The 26,240-nt window shown below is 38.6% G+C and overlaps 1 protein-coding gene across 4 annotated transcripts in view; it reads left to right on the top strand.

Annotated features, from left to right (window-relative positions):
• Positions 1-26,240, top strand: part of LOC106915464 (protocadherin-15) — a 159,929-nt gene that overhangs the window by 82,387 nt on the left and 51,302 nt on the right. For all 4 annotated transcript variants that reach the window (XM_088012834.1, XM_088012833.1, XM_088012832.1 and 1 more), the window contains 6 exons: positions 9,179-9,307; positions 14,623-14,928; positions 17,377-17,607; positions 20,799-20,915; positions 23,518-23,658; positions 25,401-25,513. In XM_088012834.1, coding sequence (XP_087868960.1) covers positions 9,179-9,307; positions 14,623-14,928; positions 17,377-17,607; positions 20,799-20,915; positions 23,518-23,658; positions 25,401-25,513 — 1,037 coding nt within the window. The remainder of the gene's footprint in view (positions 1-9,178; positions 9,308-14,622; positions 14,929-17,376; positions 17,608-20,798; positions 20,916-23,517; positions 23,659-25,400; positions 25,514-26,240) is intronic.

The raw sequence follows: 26,240 nt of genomic DNA, 5'->3' as shown, positions 1-26,240 counted from the left end.
TCAGTCCGCTGGTCTATTTCCTCCCCTCCACCCCATGTTCGTTCATTCGCCCTCTCCTCCCACTCCAGGCGGCATTTCCCGTATTTTCAAACCCAAAGCGTGACAGGTTAGGTGGCAAGGTGAGTTTAATTAATCTATTAAACTCACTGAAGATGAATACATAAACTAAAAGCTGGATTGTAGACATTTTTTATAAGCATATTTCTGAGCCTGCCTCTTTGTTATTAAATTCAATATAATTTCAGATTTTTCTATAACTTTTCTTCTGGTTAACTTAGAAAGTGAGCTATTATTGTTACAGGTTAGTTTTCTAAACTACAAAAAAGCAACTGTTAGGGAAGCTCATATATGAAAAATTGGACTGATATTGATATCTGATAGTAACACCGGTATTATGCCAGATTTACCAATATTTCATTTTATAATTTTTTTTATCCGATTACTCGATTAATCGTAAGAATAATCGATAGATTACTCGATTACTAAAATATTCGTTTACAACAGCCCTACACCATACAATTTAATACAAGATATACTCAGTGGCAACCGCTGCTCAACGTGTGAATATATCTGGAAAAACACCTGAATCTAAACACCTGTGGGTGTGTATTTGGGAGTGCGTTTGTGTATAGAAGGTTCAGTTTTGGATGTGACACACACATGACTCCAGAGCCTTGGTGTCCGTTCACCACTGTCCACTTTATTGCTTTCAGGTTTTAAATTTCCAGTTACACATCGTTGCCACTACTGCTAGATGCAGTTGTGTATCACCAGTGGTACTTGTACCACCGTTTGAGTTCAGCAGGTCTGTTATTGGAGTGAAAAGTCTGATTGTGTTACTGCACTTAGAAACCAAGAAATGACGGTTAATAAAATTGTACTAGGTTTCCATTTTTCATGCTGTGTTCATTCAGAGTATAAGAGAAGTCTTTTCAATTTATTCAAATTAGAGACACATGACTCACCAATTTTTTATCTTTACAACTGGTAGAGAACATCAGTTCATTTCCTGTTAATTGTTGGATCTTAATACTGGCAGATGAAGACAGACATTAAACCTTTGAGAGTGTTAGAGCTGAAAAGTTTTTTTGTTTTTTCCCCCAATTTTAATTTCTCAGTGTTTACTTAGTAATGTTTGTATATGTTAGATTGTTTTTTTATGCCCACCTGCTTACCTGACTTCAGATTTTGTTTTTCACTATTTCATACCTTTAGTTGTTCATGGCTTAGTTCATTTTATTTGAATGCTCTATTTCTTTTAAATGATCCTAGTAAAAGTTTTTTTATTTTTCATAATATTGCCGTGAGTCCGCATTTAAACTAGCAGAATCAAAATTAGAATATTTACTGAACCATAACCATAATGTATAAGTTGCAGTGTAAAATTTGCACAAAGTTGAGACCTGCTCATTTAAAATAAAATAAAAAATAGACAAGTGGGCTCTTAACAGGACATCTCAGCCTTGAGAAAGAAAAGACACCAACAAACATTGATGCTGCCTGCGGTTTCTCCCTTTGAGAGCTGATAATCACGTAAACTGTCTTAATTTAATTAGACTTCACCTCAATTGGCTCACTTTTCAGCAGCTGCCTTCATTCCAGGCAGAGGTGAAAGGCACTTTCCCTTTTAAGATGCAGTGTATGATGGGCAATGAACATTAGCTGATGAGCTGTCACAAGAGTGATGTTGATTGCTGACCCCTCACCTGCACACTCGTAACTTATTGGCAGGCATAGTGCATCGGACTCTATGTTCCTGCGTTTATGTGATACGTCACAGAGGGAGAGAGGCACAGTAGGACGGCGCCTTGGTAAGAGTGAAAATAGGAGGTAATTGAGGTCCACGTAGGTTGATGCGTCAATTCCCAGTGTGAATTTACAGTCTAAATGTTGTGCGCACAGCTATATAAAGATTTTTTTTTTTCTGTTGCACAAAATCTTTCTCATAGAGTGTATTAACGTTTGATTTGTGTAGGTTCTATGTCACAGCTAGAGAGTAATCCTGTTACAACAGCAAGAAAATTAAATGAGAGGGGAGAAAAGGCTTGTGGGAGCGTGGAGGTGAGGAACTCATTCAGTGCTGCCATTTTGGCCAGAAACACATAAAGGATCAGAAGTGCAACGTTATATTTTTTTTTAGATTTTTTTTTTTTTACCTATGTTTTGCTTTATATACTTTTTTTTGTGCAAATAGACGTTGCGAAGTTTAGGTGCCACAAGGAGGTCAACAGTGAATTATATTTCTTAACATCTCAGATCTTGAATTTGCATGCAGGCAACACTGCTTCTTCAAAGTAAAGGGTGATGGATCTGAATTCTGATATTTAATAGCAATTACATGAGTTTTCGCCTCATATCAAAAATCAGCAGCCGTAATCTCCACTAAGCTGTTTCCTTGCTCTCTGAAAGTTTAAATAATTGATGCCCCTGATGCAGGTGGTGCGCAGACGGCAACGATCAAACGTTCACTGAATACTTTCATGCAGTTTGCCTTATTTTTGTTGTAAATATAAAGTGTCGATCAATGAAGAGAAATTTTTTGATCACATTAAGAACACTGCAATCCACTGATAAGAGACCATATTCTGCAAATGTTCTTTTTATTCTGACCATTGATTGGCTGGTCCAATACTGACTCAATCTATAAACACATCAACCCTTGACATGTAGTTTCACACGCTTTTTTTGAGTAAACTTTTTTGATGCATAAATTCTGTTAGTCTCTTATGTTGAGTTAGATTTGAAACTATGACATCTATCAAAAGACATACTGCATGGTTTGTTTGTGTTATAGTCCTTACAAATTTAAATGCTAGGCTGCAAAGAAAAACAGAAGGAGAAGCTTGATGAATGCATCTCTAGTAAAAGATCTTGGTATCCCACCATGTGGCATTTTTCTCTTCAAATTGATTTATTAATTAAAAAAGAAAACTTCCCAGTGACTGGGGGTGCGACAAAACTCTTAACTCAGATTATATTAGTTTTCAAATGAGAATTCCTTATATAAAGGAAAACAACTATCCAAACTAACCTGGTTCCATGTAAAAGCATTTCAAACCGGACTTAAGTGTTGAGTTTCACAAGGCAACACCAATACTTTTTTTTGTTAAATATATATTCACTAACAAATATACTTGAATGATTTTCTGACCACTCCAGTGCCAATAAAGTTAAGTAAAGTCACGGTTAGGAACAAACAAAACGACCAAAACTACAAGCCTCTATATGTGTGTGTGTGTGGGGGTGTGTGTGTGTGCGCACGCAAAATGGAAAGAAGAAAGCAAGCACTTGTTTGTGACATTTTTCCTTTCTATCAGCTAGTTTTGCACAAAACAAATTGTCCTCTTTTAACAGATTTCTAAATTTGTACTCTCCTCCGACTTTAGTGAAAACTACCAAGCTGACTTAGGTCCCAAAAATTCACCCTGGCAAGTTGGATCGCTCCTGGCGAGAGCGAGTACCAGACTTCTAATAGTCTGATTGTATCAGTCGTTGCTAAACAACGTTTCTGGTCAAGATTATCTCTTAAAAGCGAAGGTCTCAGCAATCACCTCTGTACCTATCAGACAGCTGATTTAGAAGATTAGACATCAAAGAGCCTCATCTATCTAAAGTTGAATCAAAAATCCCATCTCATTAACCCAATTCAAGTCCAATGGGTTGTGATGATTTTCTTTCTTCTTTGTCACAGGTAAGTCCAACCACAGTTGGGAGTTGACCTTAATTTGCCAATAATAATTGACCTTAATTTCTTTGAAATGAAAAATGATTTGATCTCATCACAACAACAACAGCGTCCTGCATTCATCCACATTGTCTTTTCCTTTGGAAGTGAAGACACTCATGTAAACAACCTCAACATTCCCTCGGCGTGTCTTTTATAGATGTTACAGTGCCAATGATAATTAACAACAAAGAAAAACAATAACAAAGGATTCCCCTACGATAGCGTGGGGAGGCTCACGATAACTATACCATGTAGGGCTGAAACGATTCCTCGAATGATTCGAGTACCTCGATTACTAAAATTCCTCGAGGAAAATTTACCTGCCTCGAAGCTTCGTTAATTTATGTTTTATTAGTTGGCGCACCGTGTTCCGGCCGGGACTTCATTTGCGTTGCGCGGAGCTCTCACTTCCGCCTCTGAGTTGTTGACAAAAGCTAAGTCTCAGCGGCATAAAGTCCAATCTTCAAGATTGGCCCGTGGGGATTTTGTTGATTGATGATAATGCCCGACTTTTTATCGTTTTTGGGGAACCAATAAGCATCCTTAAAATGACTGGGGAATGCCTGGAGTACGGCAGCATTTCTCCTCCGGGGCTGCTGGTTGAAAGCGAACGGCGGGAAGAGCGCTGAGGTGAGCGGATAGCCTGAACAGGGCGGGCGGCTGAGTAGCTGATGCTTACCGTGTAAATGTAGCTTTACCGACGAACCGCACAATAAATTTCATATCCCGGTCTGAAGAAACGGGTGGCGGAGCGCATCGTACATGGCTGGTAGATGAGTTTCTGAGTGTGACCAGTGAAGGTGTCGTAAATATCCCGTATTGCTTCCCCCCGTGTTCGTCCCCCGGTCTAACGGTTCGTCAGTCCGCTGGTCTATTTCCTCCCCTCCACCCCATGTTCGTTCATTCGCCCTCTCCTCCCACTCCAGGCGGCATTTCCTGTATTTTCAAACCCAAAGCGTGACAGGTTAGGTGGCAAGGTGAGTTTAATTAATCTATTAAACTCACTGAAGATGAATACATAAACTAAAAGCTGGATTGTAGACATTTTTTATAAGCATATTTGTGAGCCTGCCTCTTTGTTATTAAATTCAATATAATTTCAGATTTTTCTATAACTTTTCTTCTGGTTAACTTAGAAAGTGAGCTATTATTGTTACAGGTTAGTTTTCTAAACTACAAAAAAGCAACTGTTAGGGATGCTCAAATATGGAAAATTGGACTGATATTGATATCTGATAGTAACACCGGTATTATGCCAGATTTACCAATATTTCATTTTATAATTTTTTTTATCCGATTACTCGATTAATCGTAAGAATAATCGATAGATTACTCGATTACTAAAATATTCGTTTACAACAGCCCTAATACCATGTGACAATCGTCCCCGTTTCGCAGGAAAGCTTCAAACGGCTAATCTCTCGCAGGTATTTTCACCCACTGGGGCCACGCCGCAATCACACATCTTTCCATCCCCAAAGAAATGCAGTCCATACCCTTATTTGCAGGCATATCTGCCCTGCAACAATGCAGCTTCTGCATATGGTGCCATTTTCTGTGTTGATTTATTGAAGCACCACAGGGGTTTGAACTGTGTCCCTATATGAAGGTCATAAGCTATACACTTGTCCTCAGAGGCTCTGCTAATGAGTGGTGCAGTGGGGAATTGGTTTAGCCAAGTGAGCTATGGGATCAAAAAACCCACAGAAACACTAATTGAAAACAGATGGCAAGATACAAATGTAATTTGATTCACTGTAATCAATGTGGTGAGAAAAACACAGATTGTTGTTATGCGATCATCTAATGTACTAAAAGCACAGTTAATAATTTAATCAATATTTTAAAATGTTGCTTTATTCTCAGACTGCTTGCAGCCTGAGAATAAATATAAAAGCATCTTTCTCTTTTAATCAAAACCCAAAGGTAATTCAATTCTTTCTTTGGCCCAAGCTAAAATACATTAGTAAATTCAATGTTAAAAATGTCCAGCCATTTTTTTTTATCAACAAACAGCAATATTTTGGATGTCTTTTTGCAAATGGTGTTGTTTTTAACATTAAATTTCAAACCATGTACAGGTGCTGGTCATAAAATTAGAATATTGTGATAAAGTTCATTATTTTCCATAATGTCATGATAAAAATTAAATTGTCATATATTTTAGATTCATTGCACACCAACTGAAATATTTCAGGTCTTTTATTGTTTTAATTTTGATGATTTTGGCAAACAGCTCATGAAAACCCAAAATCCCTGTCTCAAAAAATTAGAATATTATGAAAAGGTTCTCTGAACGAGCAATAAAAATAATCATCTGAATCAACAAAGTAACTCTAAACACCTGAAAAAGATTCCTGAGGCCTTTAAAAACTCCCAGCCTGGTTCGTTACTCAAAACCGCAATCATGGGTCAGACTGCTGACCTGACTGCTGTCCAGAAGGCCATCACTGACATCCTCAAGCAAGAGGGTGAAAAACAGAAAGAAATTTCTGAACGAATCGGCTGTTTGCAGAGTGTTATATCAAGGCACCTCAGTGGGAAGTCAGTAGGAAGGAAAAAGTGTGTCAGAAAACGCTGCACAACGAGAAGAGGTGACCGGACCCTGAGGAAGATTGTGGAGAAGGGCCTATTCCAGACCTTGGGGGAAGCAGTGGACTGAGTCTAGAGTAGAAACATCCAGAGCCACTGTGCACAGGCGTGTGCAGGAAATGGGCTACAGGTGCCGCATTCCCCAGGTCAAAGGTCAAGCCACTTTTGAACCAGAAACAGCGGCAGAAGTGCCTGACCTGGGCTACAGAGAAGCAGCACTTTGGACCACTGTTGTTCAGTGGTCCAAAGTACTTTTTTCGGATGAAAGCAAACTTTGCATGTCATTCGGAAATCAAAGTGCCAGACTCTGGAGGAAGACTGGGGAGAAGGAAATGCCAAAATGCCAGAAGTCCAGAGTCCAGTACCCACAGTCAGTGATGGTCTGTGTGCCATGTCAGCTGCTGGTGTTGGTCCACTGGGTTTTATCAAGGGCAGGATCAACGCAGCAGCTATCAGAAGATTTTTGAGCACTTCATGCTTCCATCTGCTGAAAAGTTTTATGGAGGTGAAAATTTAATTTGGTCTGGAATCGGCCCTTCTCCACAATCTTCCTCAGGGTCCGGTCACCTCTTCTCGTTGTGCAGCGTTTTCTGCCACACTTCTTCCTTCCTACTGACTTCCCACTGAGGTGCCTTGATATAACACTCTGCAAACAGCCAATTCGTTCAGAAATTTCTTTCTGTTTCTCACCCTCTTGCTTGAGGATGTCAGTGATGGCCTTCTGGACAGCAGTCAGGTCAGCAGTCTGACCCATGATTGCGGTTTTGAGTAATGAACCAGGCTGGGAGTTTTTAAAGGCCTCAGGAATCTTTTTCAGGTGTTTAGAGTTACTTTGTTGATTCAGATGATTATTTTTATTGCTCGTTCAGAGAACCTTTTCATAATATTCTAATTTTTTGAGACAGGGATTTTGGGTTTTCATGAGCTGTTTGCCAAAATCATCAAAATTAAAACAATAAAAGACCTGAAATATTTCAGTTGGTGTGCAATGAATCTAAAATATATGACAATTTAATTTTTATCATGACATTATGGAAAATAATGAACTTTATCACAATATTCTAATTTTATGACCAGCACCTGTATTTACATGGAGTGTATAAAAACATACATCTATTTCTATGACTAATATCATACTAAATATTTAGATTTTTAGGTCATTTGAACCACCCAAATTATTTGTACTTGGCTATAACATTTTTGCACAGTTGATGAAAGAATAATTTACATAATTTGAGTTAAATCAAAGCACACTTAACATTGTTGTTTTTTTTCTTTTTGTGACAGTGTAGAAAAAAAAAACAACATAAATTAGCCAAGATATCAGATTGTCTATCTGATTTGGATTTTATCCTCAGATCTAGTAGATCTTTTGGCAGGAGGATAATGATGCCACCACATCTGAAGTAAACGTTACCATATATTCGGAATGAATAATTTTTTCTTTTGAACATGAAACCAAGCAGTAGTGATTCCAATATTCATTCATTCAACCAATAAGCAACTTATGGAAGCATTTGAAATGAATGGATCTTTTTCAGCCAGTAATAAAAAAAAAAAAAAATATCCTAAATGAGACAAAGATGTGAGACAGCTGGACTAATCTGTGAAACAGAATGAGTTTAAAACAATTGATTTTATTTAATTTTGTTCCCTCTCTCTCTCGCTAAGAATATGTAGAAAGGCAGAAAACACAGGAGTAATTCTAAATCGGTAATTAAGCAACCTTTTGGGGTGATTATTTTTACAAAATATAATCAAGTGTTCCACAGAACAGTTGGGCTCTTTTAATAGGAAGTGTTTGTTGTGCGATAAAATGTGGATCAGTTTGGCTTTGTGTTGATATGTTGTGTTATTATATCTCAGTTCTCAATCATCCATCGAGTCATCACCTATACAAACTTATCATCTATGCAAACTTATCTTTGCAGGGTTGTGGGAGATGGGGTAAAGGTGGAGCTGGTGTCCATCACTAGCGGTCATTGGGCGAGAAGCAGGATACACCCTGGACATTTTACCAGTTCATCACAGGGCAACACATAGACTCTGTCATATGTTCTGCCTCTCCTAACCCTAAACGAACAATCAAATTAAATTTATTTCCTACTTTAAAAAACAACATAGTCAGTTGATAAAAAAAATAATAAACCTGAAATCATATAATGTCTGAACGTTTTTTTATTTCTTTTTGATGGGGTCCTGTTTGCATAGTCTGTATGTAAAGGGATGAAGGGCGTACAATTTACTCTTCATTATTGTTCTACTGCTTTAGAATGGGGTAAGATGCTTTCTTTGAAGAAGTAATCCTCTCATTTAAATTTTTATTCCATAAATATTTTGGGATTTTTTCCATACCTAATCCAGTGCCCTAAAGACAGCCCATAGTCCAATGTTCAAATTGTTGCCAGCTGCATTAAACCAAAAGTAGCTTGGAATGATTTAGATGGAACCTGTGAGCATTCAGTGTCTGAAAGTGAGTAAATCTTTTTCAACGTAGACCATTTGCATAATGTATGTGAGATTGACGCATTATTTCATTGTTGCAACATCTCGGAGAGCTTTTTCGATAGCAGTGGTGCAAATGGGCTCAGTTGCAACTATCTTGCCACCAACATGTCCATAACAAAACAACAAAAAAATGCCCCTAATATTATCACTGCTTGATTTCACTGTTGCTTCACCTTATGCCAAATGCACAAGGTGATGCTGGAAGATGTTGCACAACCGGAATGGAAAGCAGGTACTCAGAAGTGTGATAGGGTTATTAGTTTTTTTCATTGTGTTTTTCACTCACTTTTCTTTTAAATCAGCATGTGAGAAACTCTTGAATCCCGGTGTTTCTTTTCCTTTCCGTTTTAGACGTCCACTGCTACCGTGAGCATAGTGGTGACTGATGTCAATGACAACGACCCAAAATTTAACATCACCCTCGGCACCAATTTTACTGTTCAAGAAGAACAAGCCAATCTGTTTGTTGGACAAGTCAGGGTAAGTGAAATGTTACTTAAATATGATAATTCTGTGTTTTAAAGTAGTAATATATTTTTTCATTTTAACCACTACACAGCTACATTTCTGATACAGATTGCAACGTAAGCTATGACTTAGTTATTGTTGTCACTGTCGATTGAAAATTACCTGATTTTATTCAACACAGTTGACTCACAGTTCCCTCCCTGATGGCTGCCTCGGCTGAGCTGCCAAGTGTAGTCAGATTTTCTTATTACTCATGTAGATTAAAGGGCCTGAATTCTGTCAGTGGATTAATCAGGGCATTCAGATAGTTGACATTGTCTGCCAGCATATCCAATATGATACAAACCAACCTGTTGTTCTTGTTTTTATAACCGTTGTTGTTTAAAGAATCTACATTTGCAGAATAAGCACAAACATTCCTGTACTTATTAAAGTCCAGAACAAGTTGGCAAAGATATATAGGTTACTATAGGATTTGACATTAGTTGTTTAACTGGTCTCTCTTCTATTGCTTTCTATTACATACAAGGGTAAACAGATGTTCATGTCAGCAAGTTTTAGTGTCTTCTGCAGTTTAGTTGTGTACACTGTTATATATTTATGAGTAAGCATTATGAGTTTATGAAGTGTGAAAGAGAACAAAAGGACACGTGAAAGAAACTTGGTGTTTGCAAGCGGTAAAGCTTTCTTGAGTCTCCCTTGCAAGTGTTTCCTCACAAATACAGCGAGCAGCTAGAAAGAGGCTTAGTCCAGTGCACAAACTCCCTTCGTCTTGCCCTGGTTTGAAAGCCTTTCTGAGCTGGCAACTCACCATCTTGAGCTGAGATTGTCACCAACTAGAAAAGTACATCAAAGTGCTCAACTCAGCGCCAGCCTACTCTCTGTGTTGCACTGGGAGGCTACATGTACCTTCCTGAAGCCGATTGTGAAATTTGAAAGGTTTGATTTTACTTTTCGTACAGCAAGTTTTTATTCACAAAATCACAACCGAATGTAAGAACAATCAGTGTAACAATCATGGATTTGGTGAACATGTAAAAAAAAAAAAAATGCAATTCTTCTGACATTAAATTATGACAATGCAGATTGACGTGTTTATTTTCTGGTGGACAATTGTCTCTTCTCATAGTTAGTTCATCAACAGATGTGCTGTTGATGAGCTGTAATAAACTAAATTAAGCAATTTAAATAGATTAGTCTCATCTATTGAAACAGATTCACTCGTCTCTCAATTTCGACTGTGATGTGCACCTAAAGGATGAAGGGATTTTTAGATTTTCTCAAGAAAGACTAATTATTAAAGAGAGAAAAATACAATATTGTAAAACTGCTTAACGAGAAAGAAACTAGAGGCTTGACTGTAATGACTAAAACTGCTAAAGAATCCAAATGTTATCAGAGTCAAAGTCTCTTTACTTTCTGGAAGTATCTATTAGTCTCTCACAAGCCTAAGGGAAAGTTATTTTATGGAAGAACCTTTTTAATGGTTTCAACCTCACTGTAACCTGAGAGGGAAAATGGCAATGTGTTTGAGAAAAAAACAGGTAAAGCCTAAAGTTTCAGAGCCTCAGGACTGAGATCCAATACAAGTTTTTACGATGACCCAGGATACTAATATTCGCTTTTCTTTTCTGAACTTAGTTGATCTCTTCAGTACCATTTTACAACCACTTAACTATTTTATCCTTCTGAAGCGGCTTGGCAAGCCAGAGGGTCTCTTTTAGGACGGGATAGTGGTGCTCGCTTACTTTTGGTACCTTTATGATGGATGTCCTGAAGGTTTCGCACCTTGGGTCATGTCAGAATCAGATTAACTAAACAAAGTGTTCTGAAGTATCAGAGCTACATTAAATAAAAAGAGCTCTCCTCAAAAATTAACACCTCACCGTATTGTATAATGCACATAACGTGGTGATCAGTCTTAGTTTTGATTTAATTGGACACGTTTTCTTGCTGAGTCTCTCTAAAATCAGTAGTTTCTTGGCAACCAGAGCCTTTGTGGAGAGACGTTGTCACGAGAGACTCAATAGCCAATAAACATGGATTATGGCGTAGCTGCAGGAACAGGTTGATGGAAGAAGACGCATATTAACAAATACGGATGTCTTTTACTGCATCTGATTGATGGGGTTAATTAAAAGTAGCGCCACATTAATGGTAGTTTTGATGTAAGCAAAAAATATAGACTTGTTTTGAGGAACCAGCTTAAAGAGAACTGCTTTAACGGCTGAACGCAAGGTTGATTTTGGAAAAATTATATAATCCAGAAAAGCTAGCTGAAGTGGGAAAGTTGAAAGTCCTCCTGGAAATGAAAGATCAAAAGTAAGTGCTGTGGTGTTCTTTTCATTTTAAATAATTTATACTGGAGTAACAAACATCCTGTCACTGAGTTATAGAGCGCAAATAGGAACATTCTCTGGCGTCAGTGTTTTAAGATGGGAAAGAAATGGAAAAAAAAAAAAGTGATTTCTGTTACAAGGTCCAACTTGCTTCACTAATCCCACTTAACTGTGATCATGCAAGGTACATACCCTGTATATGGTTTCCCTCTGCTGAACTGTAATAACTAAAAGTACAACTGGCTCATACTTAAGCACTGGAAATACAGAAAATCTTATTTTCGTGCAAATCTGTGCTTCAGACAGATAATACATTTTGTAATCCTACATAGCTTCTTTGAGCCTCATGATGGGTTCATTGCCTCACCTCAACCCATCTACAGCAGCATAATCCCTTTCATTTTTTAAATAAAGTTGACTTCTTTTTTTTTTTTTAAAGTCCAATATAAATGTGTTCATATAAATAAGAAGCACTCAAAATATCTTTACATGTTGGAAATTGAGCACTTTTGCAGTACAACATAAACCAGAACTTGCCTTTAAATTTGTGTTAACTATTATTTCTGTGTCTGCCTTGAGTATATTTTAGTTTCCTTCTGGTTTATCTATCTTGAGGTAATCCTTTCATGGTGGAGAGTCATTCCTTCAGAGAGAGAGAGATGCTATTTTTCATGCAGGGAGCACAGATTTGCATTTTAAGACATCATGCTCATTGCACAGCATTTGAAGAGACCGTTCCCCTCGGGATGCAGCTTCTAAATAATCTTGACTTGTAGAGTTCATTTGTGAAGTGTGTCATTATGCTGCTAAGTGGTCGCATTTTGCCCTGAGATAACATATAGAGCGTAAAGACGGTCTGCCCAGATCCCAGGATATAGGATTCATGACATAGCGTTGAACACACCTGAACCGGCCAGCATTTGCTAAAAGCTGTGAAGCCTGATAGATTTTTTTTTTTTTTTTTTTTTTTTGTTAACTGACAGTGTTACATGAATACCAAGCATTTCTCTCAGTTTCATCATTCCTTTCTGATAAGCTAAGAAGTGATCAGTAATTGCTAAGTGCCTTTTCCCAAGCCTGAGTAACTTCTCGAGATGAACATCTTGTGCCTAGCTGAACACATTTAACGCTCCTTTCAAAACAGGAGCCTCCAGCTCCCTATTGCGTGACATGCTAAGTGACCGTCCGAGTGACAGAAGAGCAAGTGGATGAGAAGCAAGAGTGTTGAAAATAAGCTACTATTTGTGTCCATTTAAGCGTTTTCTGTTAAAAACATGATGTTATGGTAAAAATCATCTGCCTTGAATTCACCTGCAGGGTTGGAGACATAATGGAGGCAGCCACGAGGCTCCAGGCAGCTGCCATGGGTTTGGATGACTGGAGTCTAAATACATAATGCTATTAAGTAGCTTAATGCTAGCCTTAAAGTGCTTTGGATTATCGTGACAGTAATTGGAACCAGTTCCCACCTGTTCTTTTTTTACACACACTTGAATAGATTAGCAAAAATCTGGCTACCACCGCTGACAGTCGTTGTTCTGGAACCGATAACTCATGCAACATTTAAACCCATTCTCCCTGCTCTCAGCAGGGGAGCCATAGACTCAGCAGCACTGACAACTGGTGGACAAATTCATAAGAGCTTGTGTCAGGATCGTCATAAAGGCATCATGTGAAATTCCACAGCAGTTTGACTTATGTTTTGTTGTTTTCTGGATAAACTCTGTTTGATGATTGAAACTGTGTCTAACGACCACCAGGTGTTTGTGCACACGAGGTGAACTTGACTAACTCCCCCAAAAGCAAAAAAAAAAAAAAAAAAAAAGGAAATCTTCCTAAAGCTGAGAAACAAGTGGCTCTTTTTTTTTGTCAGAACAATATCTCCCAGGTGTAGAATCACCATGAACACTTTGAATGGGAAATGTTACATTGGCCTCGGACATTAAATAAGAAGCTGCTACATGGCTAAATCGAGTCAGGTCCTGGGCTGTACTTCCATTTATCCAGATGAACAACTCCTAAATGCGTCACTTAAACCTTAAAGGACATATGGCACATTATGTCACACACCTCCTCCTTTTGTGGCTACATTTCTTTTTTTTTTTTTTTTTTTTTTGATCTACGATGCCCCTTGCAATCTGTTATAGGAAAGTGCTAAACATGTAGAATGGAATGGGAAACTATGTAAGTTCCTCTGCATGTCTGTATTACCTCTGAGTAGTAATGCAGACATTGTTTCTTTTGTTTTCAGCCACAAATCTCTAACTTTCTCTGTGGTCATGTTTGACTCTGTTTCTTTATCGAATGTTTTATTCAGAAATAGATTATCAGTGATTTATTATTTTATTGCAAGGTTTACAAATCACACATTTGCTTGAGTTTCCATATCGAAGAGGAGAAATGAGACTTAAACGTTGTTGTTTTGGCTCGGCTGCATCTCTGAAGCTTAAGGGGCTCTGTTGTTGAGAGTTTTGTAAATATGCAAGGCATCGAGACAAAGCCAAGCTCCAACAAATCATGTAATGGATCAAACTCAAACCCTGTTGCTGTTTGCATGAGGTGAAATATGTGTTCAGTTCGGTTTTAAAGCCTGTTAATCATCTGATAATTCTTTGTGAATATTTATCTTTTTATTACTAGTGAATTTAAAAAACATTCAGTGTTTTCCACTGTTTATCAGAAATATTTATTTTTGTGATGTTACATTTTACAGAACAATACTTTTCTGTTAAGCTTTCCTCTGATTATTTGAGATCTGTTTTCCACTGTTTCTTTTCATGTAATTGCTGAGTTGCTAGTGCAATAAACAGAGCTAATTATGGCCACTTTACTTCAAGAGTTTGCCAGCGCTCAAGTGTGTCTGTTTAAAAAAAAAAAAAAAAAACAGCAGTTACAACTGCTTGGCAGCTTAAAGTCACTGACTCGTATTATTTTTTCTTGTAGAAATCCACTCATTTTAACACTCTGTTTGGTTTTCTTTCTCCTTAGGCCACTGACCCTGATGCAGGAGCCAACGGTCAGGTTTACTACCGGATTGTCAATTTTCCTGACTTGTTTGTAATCAGTGCCAACGGAAGCATCTACACAAAACGACCTCTAGACAGAGAGTTAAGAGATCAGTATAGCCTCATAGTTGAGGCCTCAGATGGGGCGGTAGACCCTAGAAGAACTGCCTTGACGCTCTTAGTCCAGATTCTGGACATAGATGACAACAGCCCGGTCTTCTCACAGCAAGTCTATGTGGTGAATGTACCTGAGAACAGCCCAGTGGGGACTGTGGTTCTGAAACTAAGTGTAAGTTTCTCTCATCAAAGTCACCATTTTCCCCTTCCTGTATCCGGAAGTAGCATTCAGGCTGGTTATTCAGTGAGAAAATTGTCAAAATGGTAAAATCTGTGGCAACCAAAATACAGTCTTCTTGGAGAGAGACACTTTCTCTCTTACCACAGGCACTTTTTGACAGAACAAGACCTGAAGCGGTTTTTTTTTTTTTGTTGTTGTTTTTTTTACTTGAGTCACATCCAAACTTTGGTAGATCCATCCTAACTGGCAAACATCAACACACACTACAAGATAAAATAAATAATAATAATAAAAAAAAAAACTGAAGATGTTTGCATCCGGCCCTAACACTGTCGAACATCAACATAAATGTGTGTAGTGAGCTGAGGCATAGAGAAATCGTGCGCACGTAGAGCAAACATTAGCAGGGGGTCGAATAATTGCTGGCATATCATGAATGACATCACCCAGACAGGGATATAGCAGGAGTTGGGGAGAGTGAGAAGGAGATGAAGGTAAAGAAGGCAAGGGACTTGAGTGACAGTGGCAGTGTGACACCTTCATAAACTATACAACACCACCTCACCCCTGAACTGACACTGCTGGCAGGTTAGATACCCACTGGGCAAAGGGAAACCCAACCAGAGTCAAATATGTACAAGATTTGCATTAGCATTGGCAGCATTTTGTTATTTTTATCAATATAAAGATGCCTTCAGGTGTATACAAACTCCCATAACGCACAGAACTTCATCCGTCCATCCATCATGTTCTGCTTAACTACGGTCGGGTCTCAGGGGCAGCAAGCTAAGCAGAGAAACCCTGACTTCCTTTTCCCCAGCCACTTGGGCCAGCACCTCCAGGGTGTTCCCAGGTCAGCCAAGAAACTTATTCCCTCCTGCATGTTCTGGGGTTTCCTGAGGGTTTTCCCGGCCCCTCCCCCCTCCTCAGTGGGATGTGCCTGGAACACCTCACCAAGGAGGAATCCAGGAGGCACCATAACCAGGTGTCTGAGCCACCTAAACTGGCTCTTCTCAATGTGGAGAAGCAGCGACTTTACACTGAGCCCTTTCTGGATGACCAAGCTTCTCACCTTAAGGCAGTGGTTCCCAAACTTTTTCTCCTGGGCCCCCCCAGTGGTTTCCAACATTAGTGGTAGTTACATAAGAAAATGGGAAAAAGGTTAACTGATGTGAATATTTTTTGCAAGAAGTTGTACATATTATTGAGTGAATTACATCAAATCTAAATTCAAGGTTTAGTTTCTTTCGAATTTCAATGTTATCCATTTAGGATTTTTTCATAAAAAGAATTAAATTAAGGGCACCGGTGCATTCACACTGCAGCCTGAAGTGACCCAATTCCGATTTTTTGGCAATTCCAATTTTTTATTTTTTTATTTTTTTTTGCCGGGGCCGTTCACACTGCCAGTAACCTGTATGCGTTCTGCAGTGTAAACGGGCAAACGACCTGAAAGTGTCCCGCATGCGCACACTAGAGGGCGCAATAGCGTCGGCGTTCTCAGTGTTCTGCCAAAGAAGAAGTGCTCAGCGTTTGCAGAAGTAAACATGGAGGCTAACGGTGGAGCTTAGCTTACATATTTGAAGTTGTTGTCCGGCCGGAGAAACATATTAACAACTTAATCCTCATATAATCCGTCATGGTTGTTGTTTTTCTTCCCGCTTGCGCGTATCAGGATGCAGAATAGTGAGATTTGTTGAGAATCAGTGACGTTCAGTTCGGATGAATGCGACCTGGACGTTAGCTCGCATTTGAATCGGATACGTATCGGATATGGGTCACATTGGAAAAGAATCCGACCTGTGCTGTTCACACTGCCATGAAAAGATCGGATACAGGTCGCATTAGTCCAAAAAAAAATCGGAATTGGGTAACTTCAGACTGCAGTGTGAACACACCTACTTGACTTCATTCTTATGGTTTTTATGGTGGCAGTGAAATCTGCTTGCAGATTATTATTTATTTATTTTTCTTTAACCCTTGAAAATTTACACAGGTCTTAATGAAAGATGTAATTTAAGAAGTTTGACACAATACTATTTTGAAGTTGTTGTTCTCCTGCCTAAATAAACTTATATTCCCAGTAAACATTTCCAATAAATCGAATTTGGCCTGGGTTTGAATAAATCCAATCCCTGCAGGCTTAATCTTATAATATATTGCATTAGCCTTTGGAAATTATATCTGCTTTGTGAGTTGGGATTTCACTCTTATGAACTTTAGCTTTCCTCAGCGGCTTAATTTAATGAGAACCTGATTAATGAATGATTGGGGTAATCCCTGGAGCTGCAAATATTTAAATTAAAACACAACCCTAGCTTTTTTTGAACATGCTGCTGTTTTTTTTATTTTTTATTATTATTATTATTCATTTTTTCAACATACATCTCTCGTCTTCTAGAATCCTCATATCTCTGCTCCTCTTCATTCTCCTCGCAGGCTGTGGACGCAGACCTCTTCTCCAACATCACGTACCGCATCAAGACTGAGTCAGCCAGGCAGCTGTTCTCTCTTAACCCCATCACTGGGGAGCTAGCTGTGCTGCAGACCCTGGACTTCGAGGGTCTGGCAGCTATGGGCATGGGGACTTCTTACACCTTCCAGGTAGAAGCTGTCGACCAAGGAGCCCGAATGCCGCCGGGACAAGCTACCGTCACAGTTCGCATCACAGTAAGAGCCCAAAGACTGTCAGTGCAGCGCCTCCTCTCGGTTCTCTGTTCTCTGTACCCCCCTACTCTCTCTCTCTCTACCCTCATTGTTGCTCTGGAGATGTGGCCTTGATAAGCGACTATGCAGTGAGTCATTAGCAAGGTTTCGCAGTCGTAGTATCTTTCAAAGGGCACAACACAGAGACCATAACGCCAAAGTGAATTGAAAACATTAAAGTATTGCAGCTGCGCTGTCATTGCGCTACGTCTCTCACTGCAGTGGGTGATTGAATTACCTTTGTAAAACACATTTTAGCCTGCTGACCTACTCACCCACACTGCAACACCACAGAAAAGAGCTTTGATGGATTGGTGTTTCTGCCTCGTATGCACTGCTATTCACGATCTGAATGACTCATTAGCTTTGTGACAGCAATTATGGCAGGCTTTGCAGAAGCTTGTCTTTTCTTTGCAGCCTTTTATAAGCTGAGCGAACAAAAGGATTGTGTAGTGAGACCGTGCATCTCTATTTAACAATGTGTATTTTTTATTTTCTTTTGCTCTGATTAGTTCTTCAAAATGTGTGCACATTTACTGTATCTCTGCTCATGAATCCGGCCTTCCTCCTTAAGGTTTCCAGAATTAAGCTATGAGAAGGTTTTCTAACATGTCCTGATAAAAACACGCTTTGTTGCAATTATGTGCGCCGTCACCAAGGGTAAAGGAATGGCACAGGCATTGATACCAAACCAGTCTCTGCCATTTGAAATGACTACGAATGAGTCTAATGGATTCAGTCTAGCCTCAAGGGGACTAAAGATTGAGTTGATTCCACTGATTTCACTCTCTTTTATATAACACCTCAAGAGAGTTATTTGAAGTAATTTCCGTATCTTTCCTTTTATGCTGTTGATGCTATCGCTTTACATTGTATTACTAGCTGTGATGGATTTTCTGTTGCACCTGTCTTGCAGCTCTCAATGTTCCTTTTACTATTCTGTGCATCTCAGAAATGCTTGAGATTATACATGTGTACTTGTTTATTACACTAAAAGATTTTCAGGGCAGTACAGGTAAGACAAACTCAAATGTTCCACTGTAAAGTTTGTTGCTCAAAAATCAAGCGTTTTTGTTCAAAGCATAAATTTGATCCTGCAAAAAAAAAAAAAAAATCCCAAAACAAACAAAACCTGCAAAAAAGATCAAAGCAAAAGACTGATGTTCATGGCTCTGACTCTTCAGAAGAGGAAAAATCAAGACAAGGAAAAGTTTATGTATTTTAATAGGTTTAAATACTAACAAATGTTTGATTTTGCTCCTGAAGTTTTTCCTGCTTTCACGTGGCAAATCATCTAGCGAGATGTTTATTTCCTAACTTTTTATGCAGTGATTTGCACTGTTTTGTTTTATTTAATCTAAGACAGCTGATTAAAAGTGTTACATGTGTTATTACAATTTACCAAGACCTGGATACCACCTAAACTACCTTGACATTTAAATTTAATTGATTTTAATTGAAATCCATAGCTTTTCCTATAAAAAGTGAGAAGAAAAGAAAATTGTATTTATTTTCAGAGAGCGAGGGGTTTGCGTGGATGGACTGCACACAGGCCTGAAACGTCACTATTTAGGGTAGAAAATAAAAGCTTAAATTAATATTTGAACAGGCTTCCTAATCTAATTGGACAGCTGTTAATTTGTCTGGGCTGCTTGCCTTGGTGCAATTTGTGGAACAGTATAAATCAGATCTGCAAAATTCTCCCATCTTATCTTCGTTGCTACTCCTTTTAACCTTCGATTTTGTTTAAGCTGTCTTAATTTTTATGCATTGACTTTTAGCAAACTACTGTCTTATTGCTGATATTTGAAAGTATATTTTCTTATTTGAAAAGCTCCAATCTGCCATTTTAATAGCAAGATTGGCTTCTTGTTTTTTTTTTTTTTTTTTTTCATAGAATTAAGCCGTGAGATTTTGACTCTCTCTTAAACATTGCATCATTTGAACAGGCTGGTAAGAATAAAAACTTGATCTTCCTTCCATAATATTTAAACACTATATACTGAGAACACACTGTGTATATTATTTAAAAGGAATCCAGTGGATAACTATCAAATTTGAATGTCACAATATGCTCTATTACACACCTGCCATTAAACACAGTTGTTTATGAAAATTTGCATTAATTTTAGATTTTAAAGTATAAAAATTTGTGTCAAATATGAGGGAATAAATGAACTAATTTTGGTTTAATTTAAATTGTGAAATATGTCCATCCGTCCATCCATTTTACACCCTTTTCCCTTAGTGGGGTCAGGAGGGGTGCTGGTGCCTATCTCCAGCTAACGTTCTGGGCGAGAGACACACAGGACAAACAACCATGCACAGACACACCTAGGGACAATTTGGAGAGGCCAGTTAACCTGACAGCCATGTTTTTGGACTGTGGGAGGAAACCTGAGTACCCGGAGAAAACCCACGCATGCACAGGGAGAACATGCATTCTGGGGCCGGGAATCGAACCCAGAACCTTCTTGCTGCAAGGGAACAGCTGCGCCACTGTGCAGCCTGTGAAATAAGTATTTTTTTGGAAAGAAAAATGCATCCTTTTCTTCTAAGTTTATGTTGGGGCTAGTTATGTATTTTGATTGGCTAAAAGTTCTTGTGTGTCTGTAATTTTCAACAAACTTTCCCCTCGCATTGCCGTTTCAGCACACTACTGGTTGCTCATTCACAAAAAAATCCATGAAATCTAAAAGCATGTCGCCCATTACTGTTTTTAAGATAGTGCTGTTTCTGAAAGTACATCTGACTTGATAAAGTATTATGTCTGTTAAGCATCAGACTATAGGCTAGCTAAGTGAACCAATGTTTTTTTGTTTTTTTTTAGCCTGCTAATATCAGCTTGTTCTAATTCCATTTATAAAACATAAAAAGGAGCAGAACAAGTAGGAATAATATCAAAACCTATTTCTACATTTATTATATGGTTATGCTATATTTAGCTCAAGTTTTTCAGCATCAGAAATATTTAACAGATCTTTATTTAAAGCTTTGTGTTGATGACATCTAACTGTGGTGTTTACTTTTTTTCACACAGTGAGATTCTCAAACTTGCTCTTTCCTAGTTGAACTGCTTACAAGCAATTTGTTGAGGTTTGTACGAGAGACTAATTCCTAGTTTTGTGCTGAAAAAAGAAATCTTGCTATTCCAGGACATGAATGACTTCTCACCTGTCTTCAGACAAGATCTGTACAAGGGCTTGGTGGCCCCCAACGCAGAGAAGGGAACAGTCATCACCACCGTTTTTGCTGAGGACCAAGATCCACCAGTGAGTGCAGATTAAAAAATGAGCCACACGACAAACTCACACTTGACACCACCTCAGTAGACCATCCATCCATCCATCCATCCATTCATTCATTCATTCATTCATTTATTTTCTGACACCCTTATCCCATTGTGGTTGGGATGGGGTGCTGGTGCCTAACTCCAGCTGTCAATAGGCGAGAGGCGGGGTACACCCTGGACAGGTTGCCAGTCCGTTGCACTGGCGACCTGTCAGTGAGCGGAAAAGGGTAGAGTGCCTTCTCTGGGTCAGGGTGGGTGTCCTGCCCCAAGTGGAGGAGTTTAAGTATCTGGGGATCTTGTTCACGAATGAGGGAAGAAGAGAGCGGGAGATGGACAGGCGGATTGGTGCAGCGTCTGCCATGTATACAGTCTAGGTGAAATTAATAAGAAGCAAAATCTTTCCTAGTGACTCCATACTGCTGTGAGAAAAAGAATCATTTTCAGCTGCAGTATATTACACAAGCCATTTTCACAGTGTGTTCAAGACTGCAATCCTCTCAATGGAGATACAGAGCTGTGTGTATATTCACTTTGCACTTACCTATATATGCAAGATGATCTTTGCGTGCATCTCTCCTTGTATGAGTCATCTACTATTTCTCAGATTGTTCAGTGACATGCCTTTCATCTCAAACTTTTCTTTTTTCTATGTGGCAGTGCTACTTCTGATGTTTAAGTTTTTCACTTATTTGCTTTTTTTTTTTGTAGGCATCCTATGTTAAAAAGTGGAATGGAAAATGTCTTCAGCTCTAAGTTGGTTTCTCTGTAAAGTTGTGCATGACTGGACTCCTACGATATTAGTGGCCCTCCTGCTGGTGGGATCTCACCAAGGCTGAATAAGCTTGTATTCTCTCTACTGCACATGAACACCGAGGGAAGCGGATGGCTGTCAATTCTAGCTGTGGGTGGTAGAACATCTTCACAATGTCACCCTGGCTGTTGTACGTCTCACTTTATCTGGGAAGGAGGCTCTCCCTCCTGTTGCTCACCCTCGCCCAGTTGTTGTAAATCTCAAACTTTTCCTTTTTAAGTTGAACTTTGACATTGTTGCTGTTACCATTCTGAACCCCACAAGGGAAGTTTTTCACCGCAGTAAATATTCAATAGTGCTAAAGCCTGAAAAAAAAAAAACAAAGCCAGAAGCACAGTGACAGTATGAATGGTGTAATGGAGACGAGAGAAAAATGGTTTGACAACCCAGGTCCCCAAACTAACCCAGATTTTTGCTGGCCTGGATTTGGTATTTAACTGACAGCATGACACACACAGACACCCTTGCTTTTTTTAAACACCAAACAAGACTGGCTCACACATTTGCACAGTGTGGTCATAAGCAAAACTGCACTCAGAAAGAAAGAGTCTCATAGTAATATGGTATATAAAAAGCAATAAATACTGAAGATTACCTCCTTTCTCATTACCTGTACCTTGGAAGAGGTGGCACTTATGACTGTCTGAACAAGAGGTTTCCATGGAGACGAATATTCGTTTTTCCTCAGAACAAGATGTAAGGAATCTGCTGTTTTGTAGCCCAAAATGAAAGTCCTTATTTTTTTCCTGTCTGTTGCAGAAGTGCATATTTACTATAATTGATTCTGGCAACTCTTGTATTCCCTGTAGTTTTTTTTTTTGTCACAGATCTGATTAGTCAATAATCCATTTACAAATAAAATAACTAAATTAAGACGACATTCCACTCGCTCAGCTCTGGCCCCTCAGTTGCTTCAGATAAATACTTGTTTAAAATGTATTGAATTTGCCAGATCAACCCATAATTTCATTTTCTTCTGGTTATTTGTGGTTCGGATGGAGCGTACTGTATCTGGGAGGAAACCTACACGTCCCTCTCCAGTGTGACATACCTCTGAGAGAATCGGCCATCATCCTCTTAGCTGCTTGTCCATTACAGAGTCTTTCTCACGCTGCTTAACGTCTGGTTCGGTTCTACCCCAGTTTGCAGTGTTTACATTATGGACTGTTCCTCACTACTGAATGCTTCATTCTGGGTCTGAATGGATAGGTCTTGAATAAGATTAGCTGTGAAATGATTGTTAATCAAGATCCATGATTAATCACAATCAAGGGTTATAGTAAAGTCCATATTGTCGCTGATGCATTGAATTGTTTGAATTGAAAGGGATGAATTTAAATTATTATTTTTTCTCTTTTATGTCTCTGATGAATAGCATAGTTAAGTGAATCAAAGTGAGGGTATATACAGATGTTTGGTGAGGGGCAGGCTAATGGTGAATATAAGAGGCTAAGAGTTTTTTGTTTTAAAGACAAGAACGTGGTGATGCTTTATGGCAGCTCCACACAGGAGAGGCAAAGAGCAGGCCTGCTTTTTTTTTTTTTTTTTGTCAGAATCCTTTTCATATAAATGAAAAAGTCAATTAAATAGTTTCATGAATTGCACACATAGAAAAAACGATGTTTATACATTTCTGTGGCTCGAATCATAACATTATTTTTACGCCGCCTTTTTCCATTTTTTTTTTTTTTTTTTAACTTGTGAAGATTATTTTTGATATTTATAGAATGACCCATTGTGAGCCATGTTAACTTTTTTCTTGTTTTTACAGGGCACTCCGGCCAGTTTTGTGCGCTACAGAGTGGACCAGGAAAGGTCTCCTTACAGCGGGAGCATCTTTGATGTAGAGCAGGAAACTGGCAGAATCATCACCAAGGTCAACCTCAATGAAGAGCCTAGCGTTACCTTTAAAGTAAGTTTCTACCTATATAACGTGCATGATAGATATGTATACATGCGTCATTTCGTACGTTTTACTCATATTGTCCTTGTGGTTGTCATGTTAACTGGAGCCTTCCCAGATATTGACACAGATATTCAGAAGGAGGTGCAGTGATGTATTGAGGAGTAGGAAGGAAAAAAAAACAGTGCCATTTAAGAGGGCTCCCGTGGAATCCGAGTTGAGTCATAGTAGCTATATATAGCACAGAAGGAGAAGGCTGGGTTGGTTGTGTCGCAGGAACCCGTGTTGTCTTGACTTTAACAGTGTGATAGTGAAAAGTTAAAGCTGAAAAGAGATTGCTTTTCATTCTTCAGTTGTTGAAAGAGCTTCACTAAAATGTATGAAATTGTACTGATATATTGTAAATTGGTAACATCTGCTAATATTAAAAAAAAAAGAAAAAAAGAACTGGGGTTATTTTCACACCACCATCCCAGGTACTCACATAAATCACCATCACTGGCAGGAGGTGACCTTGCCTGAACTGTCTGCTTTTATCATTCCTGATCAGTGTTTCGTCACCAGTGGAAACTTGATTACACGGTCAATAGGGTCTGACATTAAAAAAAGTATAAAATTCAGTCACTCCAATAAAATGAAGTTTTGTGTTTCTTTCTTGACATTAGTTCCTTAAGCCATATGATTTTGTCCCCTTCAAACGATATGATATGCACCCAGAAGCATTGCTTAATCTTACATTAATCTTATCTTATTCTAATAAATTTGTATGTCAATTCATTTTGGTTGAGTTAATTCAAAACAAACTCCATGGACCAGCAAAAAAAAAAAAAAAAAATCAGATTTAAAGCCCAGTTTTACAGTCTAGTTCTGCTCAGCTACTTCTAATGTGCTATAGTGCAAATCATTCCAAATATAATCAGTACACTCAATTTCAATAATTTAGCAGCCATAAAAGTGCCAATTTGTGAAAATGTTTCTCTAAAATGGCCAAATGCTTTAATTAAATCCCCTGGTCCAAACATGTGCAGGATGGGTGATGACATTGAAGAGATTTTTAATTGGAACAAAGCTCTGGTAGAAATGGAGTCGACGAGGGCAGCCAAATTCCTCAACCGGCTGGAGGGTCAGTGGGCAGAAATGAGACACAAAGTACAAAAAATCCACCAGATCATAAATGCTACTTTCTATTTTACGTTTGAAAATCCATACACAATTTGGATGATTTCATATCAGATTTAAAATATAGTTGTTTTAAATAGGACATAATGACAGTAATCAGGATAAGCACAAAAACTGATTCTCTGATTAGCAACTCTTTTTTTTTTTTTTAGATAGAACTATTTCAAACATCAGTTTGTCAATCAGCTGCAGTGTTGCAGATTGTTTTTCGTTATTAATGTGTCTGTCTTTCTGTTTATTTTGTTTCATCTCTTTGTTTTTAGTGGGTTTTTTTTTTTTTTCAAAAGTTCTACGTCTATTCTTTCTACTTATCTCTCTCACTCCACTGGCTCACTCTCTCAGCCCCGTTTGCACAGCCTTTGAATGTAGATCAGCACAATCAGACTTTCCCTGTATTAGTTTTGCAAGGTTTTGCTACCATGTCTTTATTAAGATGCCGAACATGTCTACCAAAAAACACCTGGCAAGAACTTCAAAAGAGGAGTTAGAGAGAGAGACGCAGTATGGCTTGGAGTTGTGATAATTGTGTGTTTGCGCTTTCATGAGTATATCGTTCTGATGTCTCTTTGTAGCTGTTTGTGATTGCCTTTGATAACGGGGAGCCGGTGAAGTCAAACAGTACTTTGGTGGAGATCACTGTCCTTCAGCCCTCTCTCATCCCGATCTTCACTGAGGAAGAGTATACGTGAGTATCACTGACATGCCGTTGATGCAGCTGACTGCTCCTGTACACGCTCACACCTTGGAGCAGCTTTGGATGTGCTGCTAGACAAAGGGGGGTGGGTAGCTGACAGCGATTAGAAAGAGTGGACAAGAACAGCTTATTTGATGTCCCGTCATCTTTTCCGCTTTTTTGACAATCTGAACCATAATGACCTAATAAATTATATATTTTGATTTGTGCTACAGTGTTGGCACTTCTCCTCATGCATTTATTATGTTTAAGCAAATCCTAGCTATCTGCATACGTCTTAATTGTTGTTTTCAGCTCTAGTATCTCAAAGCTCAGTTTTTTAGCATGACAGATCAAATTTTATATGTATTTATATACCGGAGCAGACTGTCCATTTCAGCACCACTTTAATCCCCATTTGTTTCCATCACGGCAGATAACTGGGCTACACTCTCAGTCTGTAAAGAGCCACTTTTAAAAAAGATGAACTATTTAGATGGTTAAAATGGCAGAGAGAGAAGCAGATGAGGAAAATATTCTCCCCACTGCTCTCAAATGCAACACGCAGCTTTACTAGGCCATGGCTGGGTGGAGTTTTTCGCTAATGATGCTACTGAAGCTTGGGAGGATGCCGAAAAGCAATGTTTTATTAAATATAAACACGTTATTAACAGGCCGGTTTAAGCTGCTTGGAAAAATATTGTGTGATGAAGCAATAGAGCTGATTCTTGTTGGGTAT

This window comes from Poecilia mexicana, unplaced genomic scaffold, assembly GCF_051168715.1.
Source record: "Poecilia mexicana isolate PSO_F unplaced genomic scaffold, ASM5116871v1 scaffold_15, whole genome shotgun sequence".
NCBI lineage: Eukaryota > Metazoa > Chordata > Actinopteri > Cyprinodontiformes > Poeciliidae > Poecilia > Poecilia mexicana.
The sequence above is the reverse complement of the archived record's forward strand: the minus strand, read 5'-3'. Positions and strand labels throughout refer to the sequence as shown.